General features: G+C 42.4%; 2 protein-coding genes across 3 annotated transcripts in view; one reads left to right on the top strand and one right to left on the bottom strand.

Moving 5' to 3' along the window:
- The window catches only part of znf276 (zinc finger protein 276), a 14454-nt gene extending 11396 nt beyond the window's left edge, over positions 1 to 3058 (top strand). The window contains exons 10-11 of one of the 2 annotated variants that reach the window (XM_016485206.1): positions 1920 to 2019; positions 2089 to 3058. In XM_016485206.1, the coding sequence (XP_016340692.1) occupies positions 1920 to 2019; positions 2089 to 2419 (431 nt within the window). In that variant the 3' untranslated portion in view covers positions 2420 to 3058. The remainder of the gene's footprint in view (positions 1 to 1919; positions 2020 to 2088) is intronic. The other variant, XM_016485205.1, reaches the window with a different exon arrangement.
- Positions 3059 to 4031: 973 nt separating this feature from the next.
- The window catches only part of fanca (FA complementation group A), a 32836-nt gene continuing 13024 nt past the window's right edge, over positions 4032 to 23843 (bottom strand). The window contains exons 16-41 of the mRNA XM_016485220.1: positions 14949 to 15031; positions 14814 to 14874; positions 14471 to 14520; positions 14226 to 14302; positions 13235 to 13330; positions 11227 to 11345; positions 10484 to 10554; positions 10065 to 10164; positions 9803 to 9987; positions 9625 to 9718; positions 9365 to 9538; positions 9219 to 9292; positions 8536 to 8664; positions 8395 to 8464; positions 7216 to 7373; positions 7027 to 7135; positions 6892 to 6951; positions 6689 to 6793; positions 6287 to 6402; positions 6063 to 6207; positions 5604 to 5666; positions 5423 to 5525; positions 5264 to 5339; positions 5046 to 5184; positions 4889 to 4972; positions 4032 to 4242 (exon numbers count right to left, since the gene is read on the bottom strand). Of these exons, the coding sequence (XP_016340706.1) occupies positions 4165 to 4242; positions 4889 to 4972; positions 5046 to 5184; positions 5264 to 5339; positions 5423 to 5525; positions 5604 to 5666; positions 6063 to 6207; positions 6287 to 6402; positions 6689 to 6793; positions 6892 to 6951; positions 7027 to 7135; positions 7216 to 7373; positions 8395 to 8464; positions 8536 to 8664; positions 9219 to 9292; positions 9365 to 9538; positions 9625 to 9718; positions 9803 to 9987; positions 10065 to 10164; positions 10484 to 10554; positions 11227 to 11345; positions 13235 to 13330; positions 14226 to 14302; positions 14471 to 14520; positions 14814 to 14874; positions 14949 to 15031 (2619 nt within the window). The 3' untranslated portion in view covers positions 4032 to 4164. The remainder of the gene's footprint in view (positions 4243 to 4888; positions 4973 to 5045; positions 5185 to 5263; positions 5340 to 5422; positions 5526 to 5603; positions 5667 to 6062; positions 6208 to 6286; positions 6403 to 6688; positions 6794 to 6891; positions 6952 to 7026; positions 7136 to 7215; positions 7374 to 8394; positions 8465 to 8535; positions 8665 to 9218; positions 9293 to 9364; positions 9539 to 9624; positions 9719 to 9802; positions 9988 to 10064; positions 10165 to 10483; positions 10555 to 11226; positions 11346 to 13234; positions 13331 to 14225; positions 14303 to 14470; positions 14521 to 14813; positions 14875 to 14948; positions 15032 to 23843) is intronic.

The raw sequence follows: 23843 nt of genomic DNA, 5'->3' as shown, positions 1-23843 counted from the left end.
GGAGGTGGTGGAGGGGGACAGAGGAGAGAATTTAAAGTTTTGAAGAGATTACGTGTGTCTGGAGCGCTGTTGATCTTGTTGTGGAAGTATGAAGATTTGGCAGTATGGACTTCAGCAGAGAAAGATGAAAGCAAAGACTGATACATACTCAGGTCTGATGGATCTTTTGATTTGCGCCATTTTCTCTCTGCTGCCCTGAGTTTGGACCGATGCTCACGAAGATCATCGGATAACCAGGGGTTAGAAGGCCAGCCCATGCTCGCCTGGAGGAGCGAGGACAAATATCGTCTAGACAAGAGATTAAAGTAGAGCATAAAGTGTCAGTTGCTGCATTCACATCCAGAGATGAGAAATGGATACGTGAGGGAAGAGAGGAGGATACTACAGAGGAAAGATGGGAGGGTGAAAGGGAGCGTAGGTTTCGTCTAAAAGTAACCGGTATAGGGGTTGGTGGCACACAGGTAGCAAAATGAAGTTTAAATGTAGTGAAGAAATGGTCAGAGACATGAAGGGGTTTTACCAAAATGTTGTCTGCAATACAATTGCGTGTGTAAATTAAGTCAAGTTGGTTGCCTGATTTGTGCGTGCTTGTAGTGGTAAGGCGTTTGAGATCAAATGAAGCAAGGAGTGAATGGAAGTCTGTAGCATAAGGCTTGTCCAGATGAATGTTGAAGTCGCCAAAGACTAAAAGTGGACTGCCATCCTCCGGGAATGAGGACAGCAGCCCATCCAGCTCCTCTAGGAAGGTGCCTAGAATTTGCCCAGGCGGGTGGTAAATTACCACAGCCTGGAGTTGTATAGGAGCTGTAACAGCTATATCATGAGATTCAAACGAGTTATAATTGCATAGGGGAGAGTGGGTTGAGTATTTCCAACTGTTAGAAATGAGCAGACCAGTGGCCCCACCCCGGCCAACCTGACGGGGGGTGTGAGAGAAAGAGAAATTGTTAGAGAGAGCAGCTGGGGTTGCTGAGTCTTCTGGACGAATCCAGGTCTCAGTCAAGCCCAAGATGCTGAGTGTGGATTGTAAAGAAAAGCAGAAATTAAGTCTGCTTTGTTGACAGCTGACTGACAATTCTAGAGACCCACAGAGAAAGAAAGAGGTGCAGTAGAAGATGTAGAGATAGGATGCAGGTTAGCAAGATTGCGTTGCCATCTGCGTGTGATGTTAGAGTGTTGTCGAGAGACAACCGGAATGTTTTGAAAACACATGAGAGAGGACAGAAAAGGAGAGTGTGTAAAGGGAAGATAAAAATTATACTTAAGTGCGTTGCCGGTTTCGTTGCTCGGTGAAGTCGGGTAGGTAAAGTCGCAGGTCTTTACACTCGTTGGTCTTCACACGAGGAGGGCTGAATGCTTCCGCGTCAGCGCACAGACATCAAATAAATACACGGTCTAAGACACTAAAGTGAAAACAGCTGTGTCCGCCTTCTAATTAGCACAGCCAATAGCCTATAGCAGGGCAATTGCTCAAATCGAAACTACAGTTCGCACTTCAGTGAGGGAAGGGAGCAATGCAAATAACACAGGCTCCTTCTTAGCAGAGGGCAATTATAATTACCAGTAAGTGCAATCAAAAATACAAACTCCAACGAAAATACAATTTTTTGTTTGTGGATTTATTCATCTACAAACTGCCAAAATCTTTGACAGTCCAGAAATCATAGGGCCCTAAAATAGTTTTGTGGACCCCACTTTGAGCCATCTAACACCACAAAACTTCCCAAAATTCCCCATCTATTGATAATACTTACTGATGTTTGCGTTTGTGATTTCTGTCATCACTTCCTGGAGCTTAATGTCATTAAAGCTGCACTACAGATCATCGCCAAAGAAACTATGATCTCCAGCTCTAAAAATACATGAAGCTGTGATTATGACTGCTGTGATGTAAAGAGTCAGTGTTTCTTTGTTCCCAGAGGTGAGGAACTACATCTGTGACCAGTGCGGCCAGACGTTCAAGCAGAGGAAGCATCTGTCTGTGCATCAGATGCGTCACTCTGGAGCCAAACCGCTGCAGTGAGTATGAGCCCAGCTGCTTGGTGCAGTCTCAGAGCTTCGCCCTCACTGCGTCTGTGTGCGTTTCAGGTGCGAGGTGTGCGGTTTCCAGTGCCGCCAGCGGGCCTCTCTCAAGTATCACATGACCAAGCACAAGGCAGAGGCGGATCTGGAGTTTGCCTGTGTGATCTGCAGCAAACGCTTCGAGAAGGCGCACAATCTGAACGTGCACATGTCTATGGTGCATCCTCTCCTGCAGGGCGCCGGTGCTTCTGTTCCTCCAGACTCATCCGCCAGCAGCCCGTCAGCAGCTCAACACGCCGACTTCAGATCCCAGCAGACGAGGGCCGACGCGCACCCATCCGACCTCAGCTACGTGCTGGACAGTCTTCAGTCCAAACTCACCGACAGCACCGTATAGACCAGCGGCTCTCAAAGCTCAGATCCTGAAACTGACGCTCCCACTTCAGCTGCTGGAGTCTCACTGAGGAACGCTGGAATAGAGCTGAGAATGATCTAGAGCTCGTCACGTCTGTGTTACAGCAGTCCCATCAGCACCTGCTCAGCTCTCTTCCAAAGGCTAGCGAGTCGCTTTTATAAGAGTGTTTTAAACACTCACAGGTCGCTACGGCTAGAGTAATATTTTATCCTCACAAGCTGCATGAAAAAACAGGGAAGTTATAGAGAAGGTTTAGAGCTGACAAACCAAATGTGTCCAGCCCAGTTTAGCCATGAAACGCTGACATCTGGAGTTTGATCCAACATTTCTGAACAGCCAATCACACGAAACACACAGAGCAATGGTTTCAGTTCACTCTCACGAGAGAGTCTGCACAATTCACTCTGCTGTAAGAGATTGTTACGAAAAATTTCATGAATTTAAACGTTTACAAGGCGGGAAAAAAACACTGATCTTGCCTCAAAAGTTGGAGAAGGCAGCAGAAAGAAAATATCTGACTATATGAAAGCAGTCAATCATTTCTAGTTCTCAAAGAGCTTAAAAAGAAAACACAAGCTTAGCCATTTTACAAGCTTTATATATTCTAAAGTTTTATTAATATGTACATATTTAAAAGTTGAAAGTTAGAAATATATTTCCTTGTTTAATGCAATAAAGATATAAAATTCATAGAAGTAGTGTAATTATTAGCAAAAGTGATTTTCTCACTGAACTGCTTTAATTTGGAGCAAGAATCAGTCTTTAAAAGTCTTAAATGTAGTTGTATCAAATTTAAGACCATAACAATCTTAAAAGGTACAAGAAAGTCTTTTAATTTCAGGAGGTCTTAAATTTGGGGACTAAAAAACAGAATTGTGATACAGCTAAATGTGAGGATTAAACTTCAGAAGACTGATTTCATTGAATAAACATGAGCGCTGCTTGTTTCATAGTCAGCTGCTGCAGCTGGTTACCAGGGAAACCACGATATTTCTGCTGTCCCGAAAGCTCCTCCTGCTGGCAGAGAATGAAAGTGCATTTTTCAATAAGCCTGTCTGCTGTTTTTATTCAGACCAAAGTGAAAATCGACCCGTTTTTACGCTGCAAACACGCGGAGTTGTAAATGTGACCCGGTGGATCGACAAGAAGATTATAAATGCATTATAAAAATCTAAACAACTAAGACAGTAAAATATATTTATATTATTTAATTTATATAATAATTGATTGATAATAGTTTAAATTAATATTATTGATAGTTTTGACTCATCCATTTTCTTAAAAATGGTTTAAAAGCTGAAATGTAAGGTTTATCATTTTATAAATCTTTTTGTTTTTGTGAAAACCTGTATCTGAACTGTAAATCATGATTTTACAGTCATTTTACAGTTTAATATTGTACCGCAGACATTGCCCTACCCTGCTTATATTGTAATAAAAATCGTAAAAATCGCGCAGATACCCTGAGAGATGCAGGGCGTCTGATGGCCGTCACTTGACTCGCAGCTGATTGGTCTGGTGTTTGGTTTGCTCAATAGAGTTTGGAACGAAGCTTATGACAGACTGCATGTTTTTATATGAAAGCAGTCAGAGGTGTTGCATCAGGTTTTATTTTCATGCTCAGTTCCTTTGAATACATGAAGTCTGTTCACTGAGAATAGCCTGTAAAACATGTTCCTGATCACGTGATGAGCGGCAGCACAGATGACTGTTGTTCTGGTGGCGTCTCATGTGAAGGGTGCGTTTCTGAAGCTGCCGAGCGCCGCTGAGATCTCTGAATCCAGCCGCTCGTATTCAGACTGCAGCTACAGGAAACACAGACATCACAGGAACTCAAGACTCACTCAGTCACATTCACTGGCAGCTAATAACGGCACTGATTAATCATTTAATCATCATAAACACGTCTGTTCTGATGAAATGATGTTGGTGTATATAATAAATACATCTAATTTTGCGTGTTCAAAGCTCTCCAATGTTGCATTTCTAGCTGTTTGTTTACTGGCTCGATACAAAAGAGCTCAAGCCCCTATTGCTGGGTTTCCCTGGTTTTCCCAAAAAGGAAAAGGCATTCTCTTTAGTGATATTAGAAATGGGCTTAAAAATGTGAAGAAAAAAAACCACATTTTAGCATATGATCTTCTGGTCTCTTTTCTGCCGTTTCATGGTTCAGCAGATAAAAATGGTGCATGTGATCATTTAGTCACATGATTTGAGGAATCATTCATGTATGGAGCACAAATGCAGATTTGCTGCTGCACACGACTTTAACACTTTGTGTTGGAACATGTCCTGTTGTGTATGTGTGCGTGAGAGTGTGCGAGAGTGTGTGAGAGTGCGAGAGTGTGTGTGTGAGTGTGTGTGTGTGCGAGAGTGTGTGTGTGTGTGTGTGTGTGTGTGTGTGTGTGTGTGTGTGTGTGTGTGTGTGTGTGTGTGTGTGAGAGTGTGTACCTGTCGCCTCTGGCTGAGCGTCAGACAGTCCGGTGAGCTCAGCGAGATGCTGTTCATCAGAACGCGCCGGGCTTCCAGCAGAACCTGAGCACAGATGACAGACGTGAGACATGCGGACGACTAAACGTGAGCAGATCCGCTGAGACGCTGATCTGACCTGCTGCTGCAGGCTGCCCGAGGGCTGAGCGTTCAGGAAGAGTCTGCTGAGCTCCCTGTATGACACGGCAGCGCTGTAGAGGAAGCCAGGAGATCGGATCGCTCCTGTCAGGACTTCTGACGCCACACCCCTGAGAATGCTGGGAAATGTGCACAGCAAACCCCCATCAGCACAAGAACACATGAATGTCTGGACTGAAATTAAGCGTTTCCTCTCACCTGTAAAAGGCAAACGGCATCAGTCTGAGTGTCTGCTGAGATGTCACACGAGACAGGAAGTGAGACAGTCTGTGATCTAGAAGAGAAGAAACATCACACCTGTGACGTAACGCCTGCAATAACATACGAACACATAAACACAGCGTCACGCGTTCACACCTGATCCAGACTGATCAAACAGCAGCAGCCAATCAGAATCATCCACCAGATGAGTGAGGAGAGACACGCTCACGTCTCTGACGCGCTCCAAACACCCCGCGGCCTGAAAACACACAGCGTCATCATCAGTCACATTCCCGTTCCTGCGTGTGCTTGAGCTCGTGTCAGTGCTGAGTGATACCTGTTGATTCAGGTGAGCAGAGATCAGCTCTGTTACACTGGAGACAAACCAGAAGAGCAGAACCTACAGAAGACATCAACAGCGTTAGATCACACCAGACCCACACAATTACCAGAAACAGCCCAACTGTCCTGCACAACATTTGATACTGATCCTGCTCCACTTGCTGATAGGATGACAAACAGTGTGGTTTTTAGGCCTGGTCGAAATGATTGTGACAGCCAATCAAATCAAATCAAAGAAAGCAGGTTTTACCGTGCAACGCTTACGTTTTTAATGATGAAAATGAGTGAGGTAAGATATGGGTAGCTAAATATTTAATATTTGACAACTGTTTTATGATAGAAATGTTAAACGGCCAACAGTAATGTTTAGTGATGAAATGTCAAGGTTCTGAATTGAAAATCATTTACACGACGGACTTAAAAAGTTGCATTGACATGATATGAGTGAAGTCACCTGTCTGTCTGTCTCATGCAGCTGTCGTGCAAGCCTTCTGACGTTCTCCGTCTCGCAGTCTGATCTCCTCAGAGAACCGTGCAGACATGCAGCCAGCAGCCACGACGGAGCCGACGGCACAGGCCACGCACATCCCGCACCCACCCTACACAAACACACACACATCATATAGACACAGACTGACCGCTGTGATGTAACACACAGGAGCAGCAGCTGTGCTTCACCGTCTGCTCCAGCTGTGGCTGTCTTCCAGCATCTGCAGCTGTTCAGGCAGTGCGTCCCGTCCCGTCAAACGCTTCCACTGTGAGCTCAGCGCAGCCGACAGACGTGTCCACCAGCGCTGCGTGACACACACACACACACACACACACACACACACACAGAGTCACGCTCACATGTCCACAGGTTTGACAGACAGCAGCGGTGTAGAGAACAGATGTTTTACCGCGGCAGACAGCGGCAGCAGCGGACACTCGGTGTTGAACAGAGACAGACACGCGTTCACCGCCTCGACCGGACGTGGGCAACACACACACACACACACACACACACACACACACACAGAGTCACGCTCACATGTCCACAGGTTTGACAGACAGCAGCGGTGTAGAGAACAGATGTTTTACCGCGGCAGACAGCGGCAGCAGCGGACACTCGGTGTTGAACAGAGACAGACACGCGTTCACCGCCTCGACCGGACGATCACAGCTCACACTGCCACTCACAACCGCCTGAAACACACACTCGTTAGGTCAGGAAGATTTATACTGCAACCACTGTGTGCAAAACTTTCAAGCACTGCCCTTTGACCTTAGATACGGTCACATACTTTGAAGAAGTGAGCCGTGAGTTGGAAAGACAGAAGACCAGCAGGAAGACACGCCCTCCTCTGAGACACAAATCACACATTACTCACACGTCACATGACAGATCACATGTGTTACGCTGAGGTGATGATGGAGACCTGAACATGACTGATGTGTTTCATCATTCGCTGGCAGTCCAGAGTCCTTCTTCCTGTTCTGTCGGTTCTGACGGTCAGCAGCATCACAGGAGGAACCAGCACCAGAACCCTGACAGACATGAACAACACTCATCACAGCAGCCGCTCGTCAGCTGATCTCAGAGCTGCACACGAATGACCTGCTCTTACCGGCTGATGTCATCCAGTGTTTGCTGATAGCTCAGCTCGTGTCCAATGCTGTCGGGGTCAGGGGTCACTGAGCACCTGCTGTCAATCACGTCCCAGAGGAAGTGACCCGTCTCCTCTGATGTGTTTAGCCGAGTAACCGCCACTTCATACAATACGACCTACAGAGAGACCAGAGTCAGTAAACGTACTGCAGCAGCACGGTCCGAAGCCTGCCCGGTGAAGCACCGGCCCTGAAAGTCATGTGACGTCACATTAATTCAGCAGAATCTAGTAACATAATCTCCCTGATTACATTTCATCCGGATTACATATTCAAATGTACTTAGATTTTATTAAATTTTAAAATGCTCATAATCGGATTACAGTTACTTTTTTATGGATTACATGATTACATATTCACAGAATGGCAGTAAATTATGCACAAGTTACTGATTTTTAAAATCAGGAGTGCAGCATGTAATACTGACAGCTAGTGGTTGAAATGGGTACTGCAGTCCAAATTCAAAACATTGCTCCCCCCTCCTCAGACTTGACGCTCACACAGGTTGCCAGATTGAGGACATGCAACAGGAACGAGCACAACTGACAACGGAAAGTGATGAGCATTACACTGCAAGCTGATTCATGCATGTTTTAATATTCTTCTGGTCATAGCGATTTTTAGATGGATGCCGAGGCTTTTTAGGTCGGGTAGAATCTGCAATCTGAACCAGTTGATTTGCTGGCTTCCGTGCCTGCAATATTCTGTTTTCCACCAACTGGCAACCTGTGGTGTCGTAATACTATTGGGTAAACTGGAAGTGGGCGGAGTCACACACCAAAACAAAAACAGACATTCCGACACGGAATGCACAGTTCAAAATAGAATAACTGGCTGTAGCGTTGTTTGTCAGAGAAACAAGTATGTGAACTTAGCATGTTTCCTAAATATATCTGTAAACATTTTATGGTATTTTTATGCTTTAGTACAAAAAAATCAAAAATAAAATAAAGCTCCTTGAACGAACTGAACTTGCAATTCAACGCACGTGGCCCGAGGTGTAGCTACACTATATGTCAGGATAGGGGCATAAGAAAGTCTCGAGGTTCAGCATGACAAACAATGCAAACACAAGAACAACAAGAGGACAAGCGACATGCGCATGTCTGGTTTGCAAGGAGAATCTAACGAATGAGCACCTGTAAGAGCGACAGCAAGTCAGGCAGACAGCCATCTGTGTGTTCATGGGACCTTCCTCCTGTCCGTGACCTACAGAGACACACACACACGTTAAACAGTGCATGACTGTGCTTGGTCTGAGACGGATGAGAGGAACTTACGCTGTGTGTCGGTCGAGAACAGCCGTGATGATGCGAGCGCAGATTCGAGTGACGTCTCCTTCACAGCCTCCATCATGCTCAGACATGTGCAGATAATACTGTTCACATGCCCACTGCTCGTACTCCTGCCTGGATCACACACACAAGCGTGTCTGGAAAACACTGTGCCCGTCTACTCTTTATGCTAGAACTATTTTCAACATGCTAATCAGAAGTTCATAAACTCTAATCTATCTAATAGAAAATCCTCAATGAAGCCCTCACCACTGCAGCGGTCTCAAACCTAAGTGATTTCCCTAAACCAAGTTTTTGAGTTTAAACAACAATAAAAATAAAATTAAATGAACAATTTGTAAACAAAAATCAATAAAACATTTGCAAATAAGGAATACACAAACACAGATGTCCATGTAATAGTAATCATTTATATCTTTTCACTGCTGCTCATGTGAAAATCAGTTAAAACCCCCAAAACAAGAGACCACGATGCAGTGCAAACATTAATTCATGCACAACATTTGCAAAAGCACAGACTTCAGCATGATGATAGCATGCAACGAGAAGGATTACGTGAAGCACATCTGAAGAGCAGTTACTAGAGAACTGTCCTCCAGAGGTGTTCGCTCAGATTAAAGGTCTATCGCACATCCGGAAGCAGGAGTATTCCAGTTTGTATGGTTTACCTCTCCACATCTGTCAGTGCGTCTCGGCTCCGCTGAACATGAAGCTCAGATGAGAGCCACTCAGAGAAAGAGAGCTGATGAAAGAGTGAGAACAGAGTTCAACACCACACCATCTGTCAGCTGACGGCATGCGGCTCTGAAAGTACCTGATACTGCGGCTGTTTCTTCAGCGATCTGATCTGTGTGTTTCTCCACAGAGCGACAGCAGACTCTTCGACTCTCCCGGTGAGATCAGAAGCGTCGGTGTGCAGATCAGACTCATACTCATCACTCATGTGCGCTCGAGTCTCTGGGACGAGTCTGGCCATCACATACTGAGCCTGAACACACACACACCGACATGAATACCTGCACCCTGAAGATCAGATGAGCCACTATCCACATTAACTTCGAACCGGTTTTGTACCTTTTTATAAAGTCTCTCTGGGATAAAGTTGTGGAGTTCTTCTGACTGAGCGTTGGCTCTGCACAGCCCATAAGAGAGAACGGCCACACAGAACCTGAACAGAAACACAACTACTTCACACAGACGTAACGTTACAGATCCAAAATCACACTGACATGTTTGAGGTGTGGAGCCAAACCTGAGGCAGAGGGCCATGTGTGAGCATGTGGAGCAGATCAGAGCATCAGAGAGACACTCGGACACAGAGAGAGCGCCTGCAGAAGAGCCCATCAGCCTCACCGGAGGACACGCGTGTCTGCAGTAATGCAGCTCCACCTGCAGCGCCGCCAAACCCAACACATGAGCCGCGCTCAAAGCACTGCCCTATAAAACATCAGCAGCGCTCAGTGTTCACAATCCCACCGGCCACACAGCTGTCTCAGACAGTGACGAGCAGATACCTGGTACTGAAGCAGATCCCACAGTCTGTGTATCAAAGCTGAGACGAGCCCTCTGTGAGCCAGCAGAACCTTCACAAACACACTCGGCCATGAGCCCTGTCTGAGAACAAACAAACAAATAACGCTAATGTTTTAGCTCATTTTAATGCTTGATTTGTCTTATTTTTTGTCCTTTTAGGTCTCTTGACCCACTGGTTGAGAACTACCGCTCTAATTCTGGCTACAGCAATATAAGCAAGAATGTTCAAATATTGATTATGGATTTAAAATTATGATTATAATTGCTTCATTAGTAGTCAACCTTGCTGATGAAGGCTTTTAGTCTAATCAGACAATACCTACAGAACTCAAACAGCAGGCTTCAGATTTTGAACCAAGGACTAAGATGTAGATGACATGCGTGAGGATGACGGTCAAACCTGTTAGGAGGCTTTACTTTGGACGCATCCAGTAAACACAGACAGAAGCTTTGTAAGATCAGATTGGCGACCTGAAAGATGTAGACAGAGTCAGACTACAAATCACGAGGCTTAAATAATGTGTCTATCATCTTTAACATAAAAATAAAAAGATGTGCAGCACATTCAGAAAACATTCACAGCCAGCCTCTGAATGCTAACAAATGAAGTACTTCCATCCGATTTGAAATGGGGTTTAACCTGACCGATCATAGCTTTTGTGTTTGGGTCACTGACCTGTTGGACAGTAAGAATGTTTACTGGCTAGAAGTTGCACTGAATTTGTGCCAAACGATCATTTTCAGGTCAAAGAGCAAAGATAAGGGGACTAGAGCTTTGTTACAATATAAAGAGCCAGCTTTGCATCATTACACAGCAAACCGCTGCATTTACGGACTCATTCACTGCCAGTTCTCTCCCATCACCTTTGCCAAGCATCAAGTTGTAAAGTGTTGAGTTTAGTGTTAATGCGGCTTAATACGCCGCTGAACCACGAAGATCTCATAACCTTGTGTCAAGCAATGTGCTTTGCAAGCTGAAACTAAGCACCAAATCCAACAACAAACCACCTGCAAAATGAATGGAGCAAATCCCAAGGAGCTGATAATGAACTTGAGCAGAAAGAAAGGTCCATTTAAGCATGCAGAGATAATGGCTGGAGTGTGAATGCTGTCTGAAGGAGCAGTAGAAATCCGAGTTCATACAGCAGCGTGTGCTGAGTCAGGTGAATCCCGGTTCAGTGTGATGACATCACTTCCTGTCTCTTCATCAGCATGCACATTCCTCAAGGTCAGAGAGATCCTGGACAGCTGAGCACAAACATCTGGCATGACAAAACAGATAGCAGGGTTAAGAGCTAAAACTAACAAAACATTTCCTCAATAGAAAGAACAATCCTTAAAGTAATGTTTTTGTGATTTTATTAGTGCTGTCAATCAATTAAAAAAGCATTGACTAATTAATCTCACATTTTTCTGAAATTAATCACGATTAATCGCTCCTAACATTCAAGTTTTTGAATATACTTTTATATTGCAATAATTTCACATTTGATCATCAAATAAACGTAGAAACAACAAAGACAGTATATTTTTAATATTGGTTTAATGGCATCTTTTTTATGACTGAATAAATAATAATATCACTGATATTAATACTACTGATGTCTCTATGAAATATTTTTTTTTTTGTCAAATATTTAACCACCTGACTATAGCCATTCAACATTACAGTATATCTGAGAGCTATACATTTGAATATTTATTAGACTTTAAAAAATAACAACTTTTAATTTAAGTGAACTTAAAACAATCTTCACATAAACCCATTATAATAAATGTCATATTTAGCTACCTGTGCCCTTCAGCAAGTAGGAAATATCAAAGTTACCAAACACTAAATTCTAAATTAAATATAGATGAATCCATAAAGCTCTTTTTTTCTTTTGTTCTTTGATTAACAGACATCTCAGCAGCTGGTTATGAGGTTATTTTGGCTGCTTTAAGAGCTGCTGCTGCTGAACGTGGCGCGGAACTCTTCAGCTCTTAAAGTCTCTGTAATGAGTTGAGGAGCTGAATCTGGTGTGTTAGATGAGGAGACAGTGCTGGGCTGCTCCAGGACAGTTTGGAAAACCACTGCATTTCAGAGACATGCCCTTAAATAGGACTCATATTTAACAAATACTTAGATGCATGCACAGTTTTAAAGGGATAGTTCACCCAAAAATGAAAATTCTGTCATTAATTACTCACCCTCGTGTCGTTCCAAACCCGTAAGACCTTCGATCATCTTCGGAACACAAATTAAGATATTTTTGATGAAATCCGAGAGCTTTCTGAGCGAGAGCTTACTTTTTGTGCACAAAGAAAACAAAAATAATGACTTTATTCAACAATCCTTCTCTTCTCTTCTTTGTTGAATAAAGTCATTATTTTTGTTTTAAATTCTCTTGCTGTCTATGCAGGGTCAGAAAGCTCTCGGGTTTCATCAAAAATATCTTCATTTGTGTTCTGAAGATGAACGAAGATCTTACAGGTTTGGAATTTTCATTTTTGGGTGAACTAACCCTTTAATGCAGCTTTAATCCATTTTTGATAACTTCATGATTTAACTGATGACATAACTACGACATTGCATGCTCGTAGTTTCTTTTGCGCTTTAATGTGAAATGATATACTGCGCGCGGCGCCACATTTGTGCGTGCAATTTAAGAGCATTTGCTACGAGCACAGTATAACGGCTGACAGGACAGGAAAATTGGCTTTGACTGGCATATGGCCTGACAGCATCTCATCTGACCGCAGTTCACTGTTCTACTGAAGCTCCTCGTCACCTGTATCTTTTCCGCGCTCGTTTGACTCGCACCTGGCACTGAGGTGAAGTTGGAGAGCGCGTCTGAAAAGTCTCCCGTTTGATGTGGTTGTAAAGATGTTCTGCATCTAAATAAATGCAATTCTTGTCAGAAAAAAAAAAAAGAGACCAAAGCAGCAGTTGTGAGGGGGGTGGCCAACCCTAGCTCAGCACTTGCGTTATTGCATTAAATCTTTTTAACGCGTTAAAACTGAAAAAAAAAAAAAAAAAAACTGCAAGCGTTTACGCGTTAATTTTGACAGCACTACATTTTATATCATGAATAACTAAGGTATACCTTAATTTTGATAGCTAGAAAATGTGTGTGTGTGTGTGTGTGTGTGTGTGTGTGTGTGTGTTTACCACCGTCAGTGGCCCCATCAGTCATCATTCTCCTCAAATGAAGAAACTGTTCCTGTAGAACCAGCAGGTGATCGTCCTCACTCGACTCACACACACCTCAACACACACAAACACACACATATTAACAAAAGAACAGCTCTTATTAGCCATTTACTCAATGAAAACTCATTAAACTCACAATGGTCACTACAGAAAAAAATTGTACAATGGTTACAAATATATTTCAAGGCATCACAGGCACATCTACAATGTCCACAATTGCAGTCTATGTACAGTCAATGTGTACTGTAAAAACAGTAGACAAAATCTACAGTGAGCTGTGGACGCATAAACCCAGAGCTCCTTTAAACACTGTAATGAACACAAGTCTCACAAGATGTCCTGCATAATGTAGAAGCATTCGGAAACACTGACATCAGTGAGAAAATAAATGCACACATAGCTATAAAATTGTGACGAGTGGTGAATTCAGGTCACTCTGAGCGGTTCTTTAATTATGGACCCTTTTGACTATTTGAAATCATGAAAATGTCACGTGTGTTAAAGCATGAACTAAATGTCCTGGAATGAAGATCTGATCATGGCCTTCATCATCCCTCAGCTGGTAGTGTTGTGATGTTTCAATTTCAATTTTTACTTAAGTTCAATGAAAATAAATGCATTGCTTGATAATGACACCTAATAAAGCTACTCTCAGATTATGATCTTTAAATTAATTACTGATTTTTAAAAGGTCACTCTGCTGTCCTGTTAGATATTTACTAACATTTATGCTGTCACATCCTATTTGTTGTGATGGTAATATCAGCAGGATCGAGGCTGGCAATTCTATGTTCTAAAAATACAAATTCGTACACATATATAGCAAATTAATAATAAATAAATAAAAATATTTCAATTAAGTATCTTTAAAGTTACAATTTACTCTTGAATGATTTGAAATATTTATTCTTTATATCATCAAAGTGGCAGAAATGATGTGATGAAGCACCTTCTTTCTGTCTGTACGTCTCTCTCCGACAGGATTCTGTATATGACGTGTACAGGGCGGCGGGTATCTTATCTGCCCTATTCATTTCAAACAAAACAAAAAACACAAATACAAACAAACATTCAAAAAACATTCATATAAAAGTCAACAAACAATTCAAACATGAACATTTCCAAAACCGCTAAAATGACGTACACTGTTCTGTTAAAGTGCATTAACAGAATGTGTAATAAAGTGATGCCTACTTTCTCAAGGCCTCAATGAACACCATTCTGGCATCTGACTTCACAGGAAGCTGCAATGAATAATAAAATCAGATAACCATTAAAAACCAGTTCAACATTTCATCCATGAAGCCCTATAGCATCATTTAGTCCCTTCCCTACATAACCTACTGCATGGGTTACATGGGATCTCCCTCAGAGATTCAGGGTTACAACCATAATCTGAACTTCTCTCTCAGCTGACATCGTACTGTGAAGTACAAATGGCCCTGTGTCAGGACAGGACCTAATGGATGGATAGATAGATGCCCATCCTCCATCTAAATCTCAACCGAGTCGACTGAAAGATGACGATGATACTCACCACACGTGGAGAGAGGAGAGCAGGGAGAAATCGAGACAGGAAATATGGCCTCCTAAAAATACTGAAGACAAAGAAAACTATGCTCACTATACAGTTTCAATATATGTGTGTGTGTTTGTGTGTATCTGAGAGTACCTGGCCTCTATCACTGTTGCTGGGATCTTATTGGTGGTCATGAAAAGTGTTACGGCCTTCTCAACATCCTGCTGTGCTGGACACTGAAAATACATTAAACTACAACAGTTTAAGGCTGTCGATAATGCTGAAAAAAAAAAAACAACAGAATCATGTTTGCATCCATAACCAGTGTTGTTTCATTTCTCCTGACGGCCAGATATGGTGTTACAGGAGTAGATGACCCATACCAACAAAGTCACAAGTAAAGTAACAGAAAACCAAGAATTACTGGTGAAGTACAGCCAAACTCACATCCTGAGATGAAAAAACATTGACATTCTCACTAAAGTACAGGGAGAGGACCATCTCGCTGCAGCACAGAAGTTGTAACAGTCTAAAAGACTATTAACATGTTTTCCTGTTATTGTTGTTGGTCACTATTAAGGGGGCGCTACTGAGCTATGGGTAGTTAGGTATAAACCCTGTTCTTGACTCACAAGCTGAAGTCCAAATTGGGAAACTTTGGTTTAACGCCCAGAGTTAGTAAGCAATGTGCCATTTTTTTTTTTTTTTTTGCATTTTTGTATCATTTATTGTGTGTTTAGTGAGTCTGTAGAAGTGGAATTTTCTAACAGCATTTATTGTTGATTGTAAAGGGGCTTCATGCTGTGACTAATTCGCAGAGTGGGTTAGCGTGGAATGCTAGACCTGCATGGTGCGTTCTGCACAAATAGCAGCACGGAGCCTTTAACATTTCATCTTGTGCTGGATGAAAAGTGAGTGTATGATACATGTCAACCTGTGTGAAGTCCTGTTTGTGGATAATGCTTTGCGAGGACTGTATATATCTTTTTTTTCCGTTTGGGAGTTCAACGTGAACTGTGGATTAGATATTTGTTTTTGCAACACTTTCATTACACTTTTCTCATTGGACTGAAATAAACTGGTGCAAGTGCACCTTAGGAAGGAAAGCCAGATTGGGCCAAAGGATAACACCAGTACCCTCTGGTTTCCATCTCATGCAGAACTGACTCACAACTGATGCAAATGAAGCCACGGCCAGGAAGCAGGCTGCTATTAAGGATTTCCACCTAAGATCTGTATCCTCAAACGGTTCAAAAAGTAGGTGACAAAGAGATTCCAACACCAGAGATAAATTGCACAGAACCAGAACAGCAAGCAGGTTTAAGGCACTTTGCAGGTGTCCTTAAAAAAAAAACCCCTGCAAACTAGGCTGTGGGAGCCCAGAGAAAAACAGTCCATATGCATGGTGCGCAGAAACAGCGACCACATAAAAAAAGACATAAAAGGTGGAGGCTGCCTATCCACTGTCAGGTTGGAAATACATTTTGCAGGACAGTGGGTCCCCAGAAGCAGGGTTGAAGACCTCTGGTATATAATATTCGCACATCAGGGAGCCGCTATCAATATGCAGGGTATTGAAATCACTTTTGAATAAGCACTCGCTATTCACTTTCACTTTTGAGATCACACGCACTCTGTGTAAAGGGAGCACATCTTACAAAGTTATTTATATATTTATTATTTATATTAGTTATATAAAAATATATTTGTCAATGAGCTCAGGATCTGTTGAGCAGCAAATCCTCCATCATGGTCTTGTCAGTCATCTCTCCTTACTCTTGACCAGTGATCAGTGAAATCTGACTCCTGCAGCTTGTGTATGGAGCAGAGCAAACACTTTCAGTTTAGAATTGTAGCGTATGTTTTCCAACTGAACTAAATAACTTTTATTTCTATAAAAAAGCAAAATGACAGTGGGGGCGGTGCCGCGGTGGGCAAGTAATGTAATTGGTGTAGGACCAAACTCAGTGTAACACCGACTACCGCAGCAAGCCAATGTTTATGTAACTTCAGCATTCTTGTTATGTGCCAAATCGCAGGACCCACGCTATATTTTTTGACCGTCCACTCCTGCCCGTAGCAAAGGTAAAACCGCCTGCTCCTGCGAGATGCTCCCAATTTATTTGTGTATAAGCAGCCCTAGAGTTGAGTGCAGTGACTGAGAGTTCACAGTACAAGGCAGTAGCTCCCAGTGGCCAAACCAATAACTGAAGGCAGGCCGGGTCTATATGCCAAATATGGCTGTCCTGCTGGGATACCTCCTGAAAGGAAGGTGCCTTGGTCTGCCCACCAAAAAGGTTAGGAGCAAGGAAAACCATCGTTTGGACAGCCACCATGGTGGTCAAATACATCCTGTGTCTGGCCTGAGCAATTCTGTGAAAAAGTGCACGCATCTCCAGCTAGACGTAATGGGCTGGGTGTCATGCACATTCCCCCAGAGCATCCAAACATCTAAATATGGTAGAATCCACAACCCCTGGGACCACACGGGGTGGCAGGGCAGCCTTCATACACCTTGTAAAACACTCGAGTGGCTAGGAAAAGACCTAAAGGTAGAATCCTGAACCGATTAATCTTGTTCCTGAAACTAAAGAGTACAAACTTGCTGTAAAGCATGTCACTTGGAACACTGAAATATGTATCCATCAGGTCTATACTTGTGAACCAATCTCTTACCCTCACTGACCGAAGCACATTGTTTGTGCGCCACATACGAAAGGGAAGCTCTTTTAAGAACCTTTTGGAACTCGAAAATATCAAGCGTAAAACCACTCCCTCTGAACTATAGGATGAGCCTCCTCTATTACTCTCTTCTCTAACAAAGAAAGAGTTTCTCAAGAGAGAGCTGCTGAATTGGATCAGGTCTACCACAACAGTAGGAATGCATCCCGAAAACAGTTAGTACATCCATTGTGCATTATCACCAAAACCCAAGAATCAGACATTGTGCTTTCCCAGTAACTCAGATTATGTGCTATAAATCCGCCAACACTAGAATTTCAGGCCTTGAAGGTTCTGCTTGTTGAGATTATGGGGGAGTGCTGACACAGATACCTTGGGGCATGGTGCATGTGGGCATCATCAGAACTAGGAAATATCTGCTGGACCTGCGGTTGAGGACATATGACAGAAGCATGGCTGCACAGTCGTGAAACGGTGATGAGTAAGTGCTGTTGGCGTTCAAAAAATTTGGAGTATGTTGCACTTGTGTTTGCTGCTGGGTGGTTAGCTGTGCCCTTCCAACACCTTGGACCAAAGAAATATCCGGTAATGATGGGTAGGTCTCTCAGGATCTTTTTACAATCCTCTGGCAACTTGGCTTAAGCGAGCCATACCTGCTGGTGAGCAGTCAAGAGCATTACAGTGAGAAAGATCAGTTCTCATGTCAAGTGTCCCATGGCAAGTAAAGCTGTCTGAAAAATTACTGACCAAGGGATCCACTTCTACAGACTCCAAGGAATTAGAAGCAGCCAAAATTAATTTGCAAACAGTGTTCCCAACCAGAGTAATGTAGGCACAGACTCGTATGCTTTTCAGAAAAAAAATCTGTTTTCATCCATTACACCAGAACAGGAAACTGGTTGTTCAGCTTCGGGTAAATTACACAATACAATGGACAGAGTGCAAGCAGTCTTGGAATGCTTCTTGGCCATCTCAGAGGTTGCAATTCAGTGGGAAAGTAGTCTCCGGATGAACCAACCTCTGGATGAACTGTGAAGCATGTGTACATGCTCCCAATTAGTAATTTGACAAACACCCACAGCTAGGATTGACAGGCATAGTGTACAACACAATATGTACAACGCAAATAACGAAAACATAAAACTCACTCAAAAACTAGTCAATAGTGCAGTGACATGTCTGAATAGAATGAATAGAATCGTGAGGTATCTGACACGTGCAGATGGTAAAAGAAAAAACAAACTTATTGATAAAGTAAAGATAAAGAAAAGGTCAATGCCAATGATCGTGCCATTACGGTGGGAAGAACGGGTCAATCGAACAGCTCGTAACGCAACATAGAGGAGCTGCAATGTGCAAAAAATGAGCAAAAACAAACATGAAATGGTTACCGCAGTAGCCAATGCAACAGTGTGAGTGTCAACCCACAGAACCCAAGGGCAAGTGGCACTCGTCCAATCCAAACTAATGCAAAACAAAAACGAAAGATTATCCACTACAATAACACTATCTTTGTCAGTCAGGATGAAGGAAGCAGAACCAAATATTCCAAAAAAAAAAAAAAAGGTCCTTGTTGTGGAAACCTGATCTCCTGAAATAACAAATTGAGTACACTATTGTAATACAATCACTACGTTTACATGCACATGAATAATGCTATTATTTTCAATAATCAGAGTAAGGACCTAATCGCATTATGAGGTTTACATGTCAAGAGCAAAGCTCTTCACTCCCGTTTACATGCAATTTCCATTATTCTTATTATTCACTAAGAATTGTGGTTATTTTTTTACTGCCATTATTCACATACCCCTCTGCACAGCACAGATGATGGACTCAGAAAGAGCGGGTGTGTTACTGGCCGCTGTTTTAATTTATTTACGTCTAATGCAAAACACGTTTGTATGGTTGTATTTTTTTTTTCGGTGCCATATAAATGTGATGGCAATTCGTTTGCCTACACTGTGGTCGTGTTCTACTCGCCATTTCTGGATGAGGGTAAGGAACATACTGGTGGCAGCGAATTGTGTTTTCCCCAGAAATGCAATGCTTTCTTCCCAGCCATCGTTTCTAATCTGCGATTACAGGTGCGCGTCACATCATTCATGTATGTCACAAGCACATGCACACTTTGGTCAGAGCGGCAATACTGCGATTAAGGTGTTTACATGACTGTATATTTCGATTAAAATCGGCGTACTATGTTAATACGATTATGCTTGTTGCGATTATGAGTTTAATCGCATTATTTAAATTGAAGTATTGCGTTTACATGAGGTAAAGTTTAATCGCAATTTTCCCAAAATCTTATTATAATCGCATTAAGAGGGTGCATGTAAACACACTAGGGATGGAACGGTTCAACTTACTCACGGTTTGGTTTGAATCACTGTTTTAGAGTCACAGTTTCGGTATGGTTCGGTATGTGCTATGATTAGGGAAAAACTATACAGTCAAAACAAAATAAAAAATAAGAATAATCTATCTAACTACAAGCAACAGCACAAATAAATACAATAGAGTAAATATACAAATTAAATAAACAGTGATTTTCAGTTTTTTTTTAGGTAGGTCTAACATTAGTTTTTAGGTACAGAAATTGAATAAAGTAATGGAATGTAAAACAGCATTGCATATTTGACTGTATAAATTAAAGATTAATCTTTATTAAAGTTACAAAAGCTATTCAATCAAGAGCAGTGAGTGATTTCTTTGTTGTTGCTGTTTGATTAATATTAAGAAAATGCTGTCACTTTAAGACACTTAAGTACGTTCAGCCGGCTATGTCTGCTATAGGATACTTACCAAGATGGGCATTTTGACAATTTTTGTGTGAATTTGTCCATTTAAACACAATACTTCAGAGAGAGCTTAATATTTGCGCGCGTTCTGATGTGCAGGTTTGCGAGCATCGGATGAGCACACGCACAAAACTTCTCACTGCTCGCGCGAGCTCGCATTCTCTGCCTCTTAAAGGTTTAAATGAGTTTAGTTTAAATGAGCAATATCACTCGAGTACGAGAGTGATATTGCGTTTGTACAACAGTTCGACGGAACGTGTGTAATTAAACAAGAAACAACTCAGATTTGAGAACCAGAACGAACTGTTGTATAAACACAGATATCAACGTGTGCTGTTCAGGTCTCACCTGTGCACGCACGCTATCAGCACCCGGGTGATGACAGAATAAATGACTACTCATAATCCAGCATACGGCATTTGCATTGAACAAGAGTGAATGGCTTGTCCACTTTTTTTTTTCATCGTTATAGCAAACCATATTACAGATGCGCTGTCAGATTTAAGTTGAACCGCGGTCCTTGCACGTACCGAACCGTGTGTGGAGAACCGTACGGTTTGATTTTTTTCCGCAAATCGTTCCACCCCAAAACGCACTCAATGTTGTGAATTTTTTATGCTTGTCTTTCATTGTTTGCATTTTATCAGAATCAGAAGAGCTTTATTACCAAGTACGTTTACACACACAAGGAATTTGACATAATGCAGACATACATGATAGTGCAGACATACATAGGAATAACACAGTAGGTATGGATTCTAGCACTAATATAAGAAAAAAAAACAGAAATTGAATAATGTACTATATACAGAAGTAGAAGTATAGGAAAAAAAATTTAATTGTTTAAATAAATGTAATGATATGTTATAAGTGTGCAAATATGTTATTTACAAAGTGTGCAGTTTACAAGTGTACAAATGTTGGATTCTGTGTATAAATATGTCAGTTGTGATGGACAATGTATAATTATGAAAGTTTAATTGTTCAGGCTGAATATAGCCAGCGGGAAAAAACTGTTCTTGTGCCTGGCTGTTCTGGTGGTCAGTGCTCTGTAGCGCCGACCAGAAGGCAACCGTTCGAAGAGAGAGTGGGCTGGGTGTGAGGGGTCCAAGGTGATTTTTTTAGCCCTTTTCCTCAGTTATGGATGAACACAGGACAGACTCAATGATAGCAGAGTAGAACTGTTTGAGCAGCTCCTGTGTCAGGTTGAATTTCCTCAGCTGGCAAAGGAAGTACAACCTCTCGTCTGTAAGCAGACTCGTCTCCGTCCTTGATGAGGCCGATGACTGTAGTTTATTGTGTTGTTACGAAAATATCGAATTCATAAAGACTAGCACAAACTACAACTTTCATTTGAAGTTCACTTGTGTATTTGTGTAATTTTGCACAGAAGCAAGTTGTAATATTACATTTATGTTGTGTATATGTCTGATTAATCTAATGTTTATAGGATGAATTAATCCACTAGTAAAGTTCTTCAGTCTTGCTCATCCCAAACCCTGACTATGACTGGATAGTTTAAAACAATAGTACAGTTATGGCCAAAAGTATTGGCAGTGACAAATATTTTGTTATGCTAAGTTTGCTGCTCCAGTATTACTATATTATTTTTTTCACTGGTTTATATAGTATACTGGAAAACAATGAAAAGCATTTCATAAGTTTTAAAGGCTTTTATTGGCAAAAACATTTAATGCAGGCAAACAGTTGATGTTTACAGTGTTGACCCTTTTTTGCAAATTCGCTCTGTCATGCTGGATATCACCTTCTGGGCCAAATCCTGACTGATGGTGATCCATTTATGCCTTATTAGTCCTCGGAGTTATCACAATTTGTGGGCTTCTGTTTGTCCACTCGCCTTTTGAGGAGTGACCACAGGTTCTCTATGGGATTGAGATCCGGGGAGTTGCCTGACCACTGATCTATAATTTCAATGTAATGATCTCCGAACCACTTCATTACCACTTCTGCGTTGTGACATGCTGCTCCATCATGCTGGAAAATGTACAGATCATCACCAAGGTACTCCTGGATTATTACTGGTTGCTCTTGCAGGACGTTTTGCATTCTTTATCCATGGCAGTGTTTTGGGGCAGAATTGTGGTAGAGTCCACTCCCTTGGATGAAAACACACATCAGGATGCTTCTCTGTTGGCACAATCAGTTTTCCAGATGTCCCAAACAGTCGGAGGGGAGCTTCATCAGAAAAAATAAACAGACTTCTGCTGTTCAAGCCTTGTGCAAAACTTGTCCTTGATGTTTTTCTTGGGAAAAAAGTGGCTTCTTTGACAACAGGCCATTGTCCTAGTCTTTGCCTCACTGTGTGTAGATGCTCTCATTTCCACCTGCTACCAATACTGAGCAAGCTCTGTGCTGCTGGTGACACTCCTTAGCAGGAGATGTCCTGGCACTTGCTAGACACTCCGGGATGTCCTGAAGCCTTCTCCACTGCAACTGAACCTCTCTCCCTGAAGTGCTTGATGATACGGTAAATGGTTCTGTCAGGTGCAAAATGTATCCAGCAATTTCCTTGCATGTCAGGCCAATATGATTATGGCTGTACGTCTTTCTGTGGCGGTAATCATTGCTAACACATGAGTACAATGATATGAGGCACTTCCTTCTTTCCTCCTTTTGTAGCAATAAAAGCCTGGGTACACTTCACTTTCCACGTTCCTTTCCATCTCATGCACAGCGCGCCCGCACAGCTCAAACGCGGATGAGCGCGAGTGTGACACATGTGCAGTATCACCTAGTAGACTTGTTCAGTCTCAACATTCACCTCGCGCCTGCACTGTTGTATGAGGACCACATGCAGTGTGCACGGACGTCCGCAGACACTTCTGATGACAAAAACTGCATCACACGGACAGTGTGCAGACCGCTGCGTAACGTGGACGGCCGAAGTATACTTTGGACTTAAGTCTGCTCTTATAATCCAATCAGAATGATAGGGTGATTTCACCAGACTAGTACTCGTTCACACTTTCCCATGTGCTGATATCATTAGTGAAATTATGTTAGCTACTCATTTTGTACCAGGGCCAAAACAAAACTGTTTAGTTTTTTGTCAAAGTTGGCCAATGAAGCTTTTTGCAGTTATTTAAAATGCATCTTATTACTCTGCACAATAATCTAGAAAGAATTAATGTGAATCAACACAACAACAATGAAAGCAGCAAACTAAAACTAGCAGCAAAACAGCTGTCGGAATACTGCTGATCCCTCAAGCACAGCCCTAAGGAATGCAATTTATACATATGTGTATTGCATATTAAAATTAAAGGGGTCATATGATGTTGCTTTGGAAGACCAAACAAAGTAGTTTCGCTTTCACATCGAAACACACGGCGGGCTAGAGTGAGCGGAGGCGGGCGGGTTTGAGAACGGCACGGCCGGCAGATTCAATGAAGGAGCGGCCGGTGGGCTTGCGGGAACCACATGTGACGACCCCGGGCTGGACTCCGCTTCATCCACGGTGAAAGCCGACCCGGCGATCGACAGTGCGAAGTTGAAGTATTTCCTCAGCAACCAGCACGGATCAGCTCTAGGCATGACGAAGCGG

The sequence above is a fragment of the Sinocyclocheilus anshuiensis genome, unplaced genomic scaffold (assembly GCF_001515605.1).
Source record: "Sinocyclocheilus anshuiensis isolate Anshui unplaced genomic scaffold, SAMN03320099.WGS_v1.1 scaffold445, whole genome shotgun sequence".
Lineage (NCBI taxonomy): Eukaryota > Metazoa > Chordata > Actinopteri > Cypriniformes > Cyprinidae > Sinocyclocheilus > Sinocyclocheilus anshuiensis.
The sequence above is the reverse complement of the archived record's forward strand: the minus strand, read 5'-3'. Positions and strand labels throughout refer to the sequence as shown.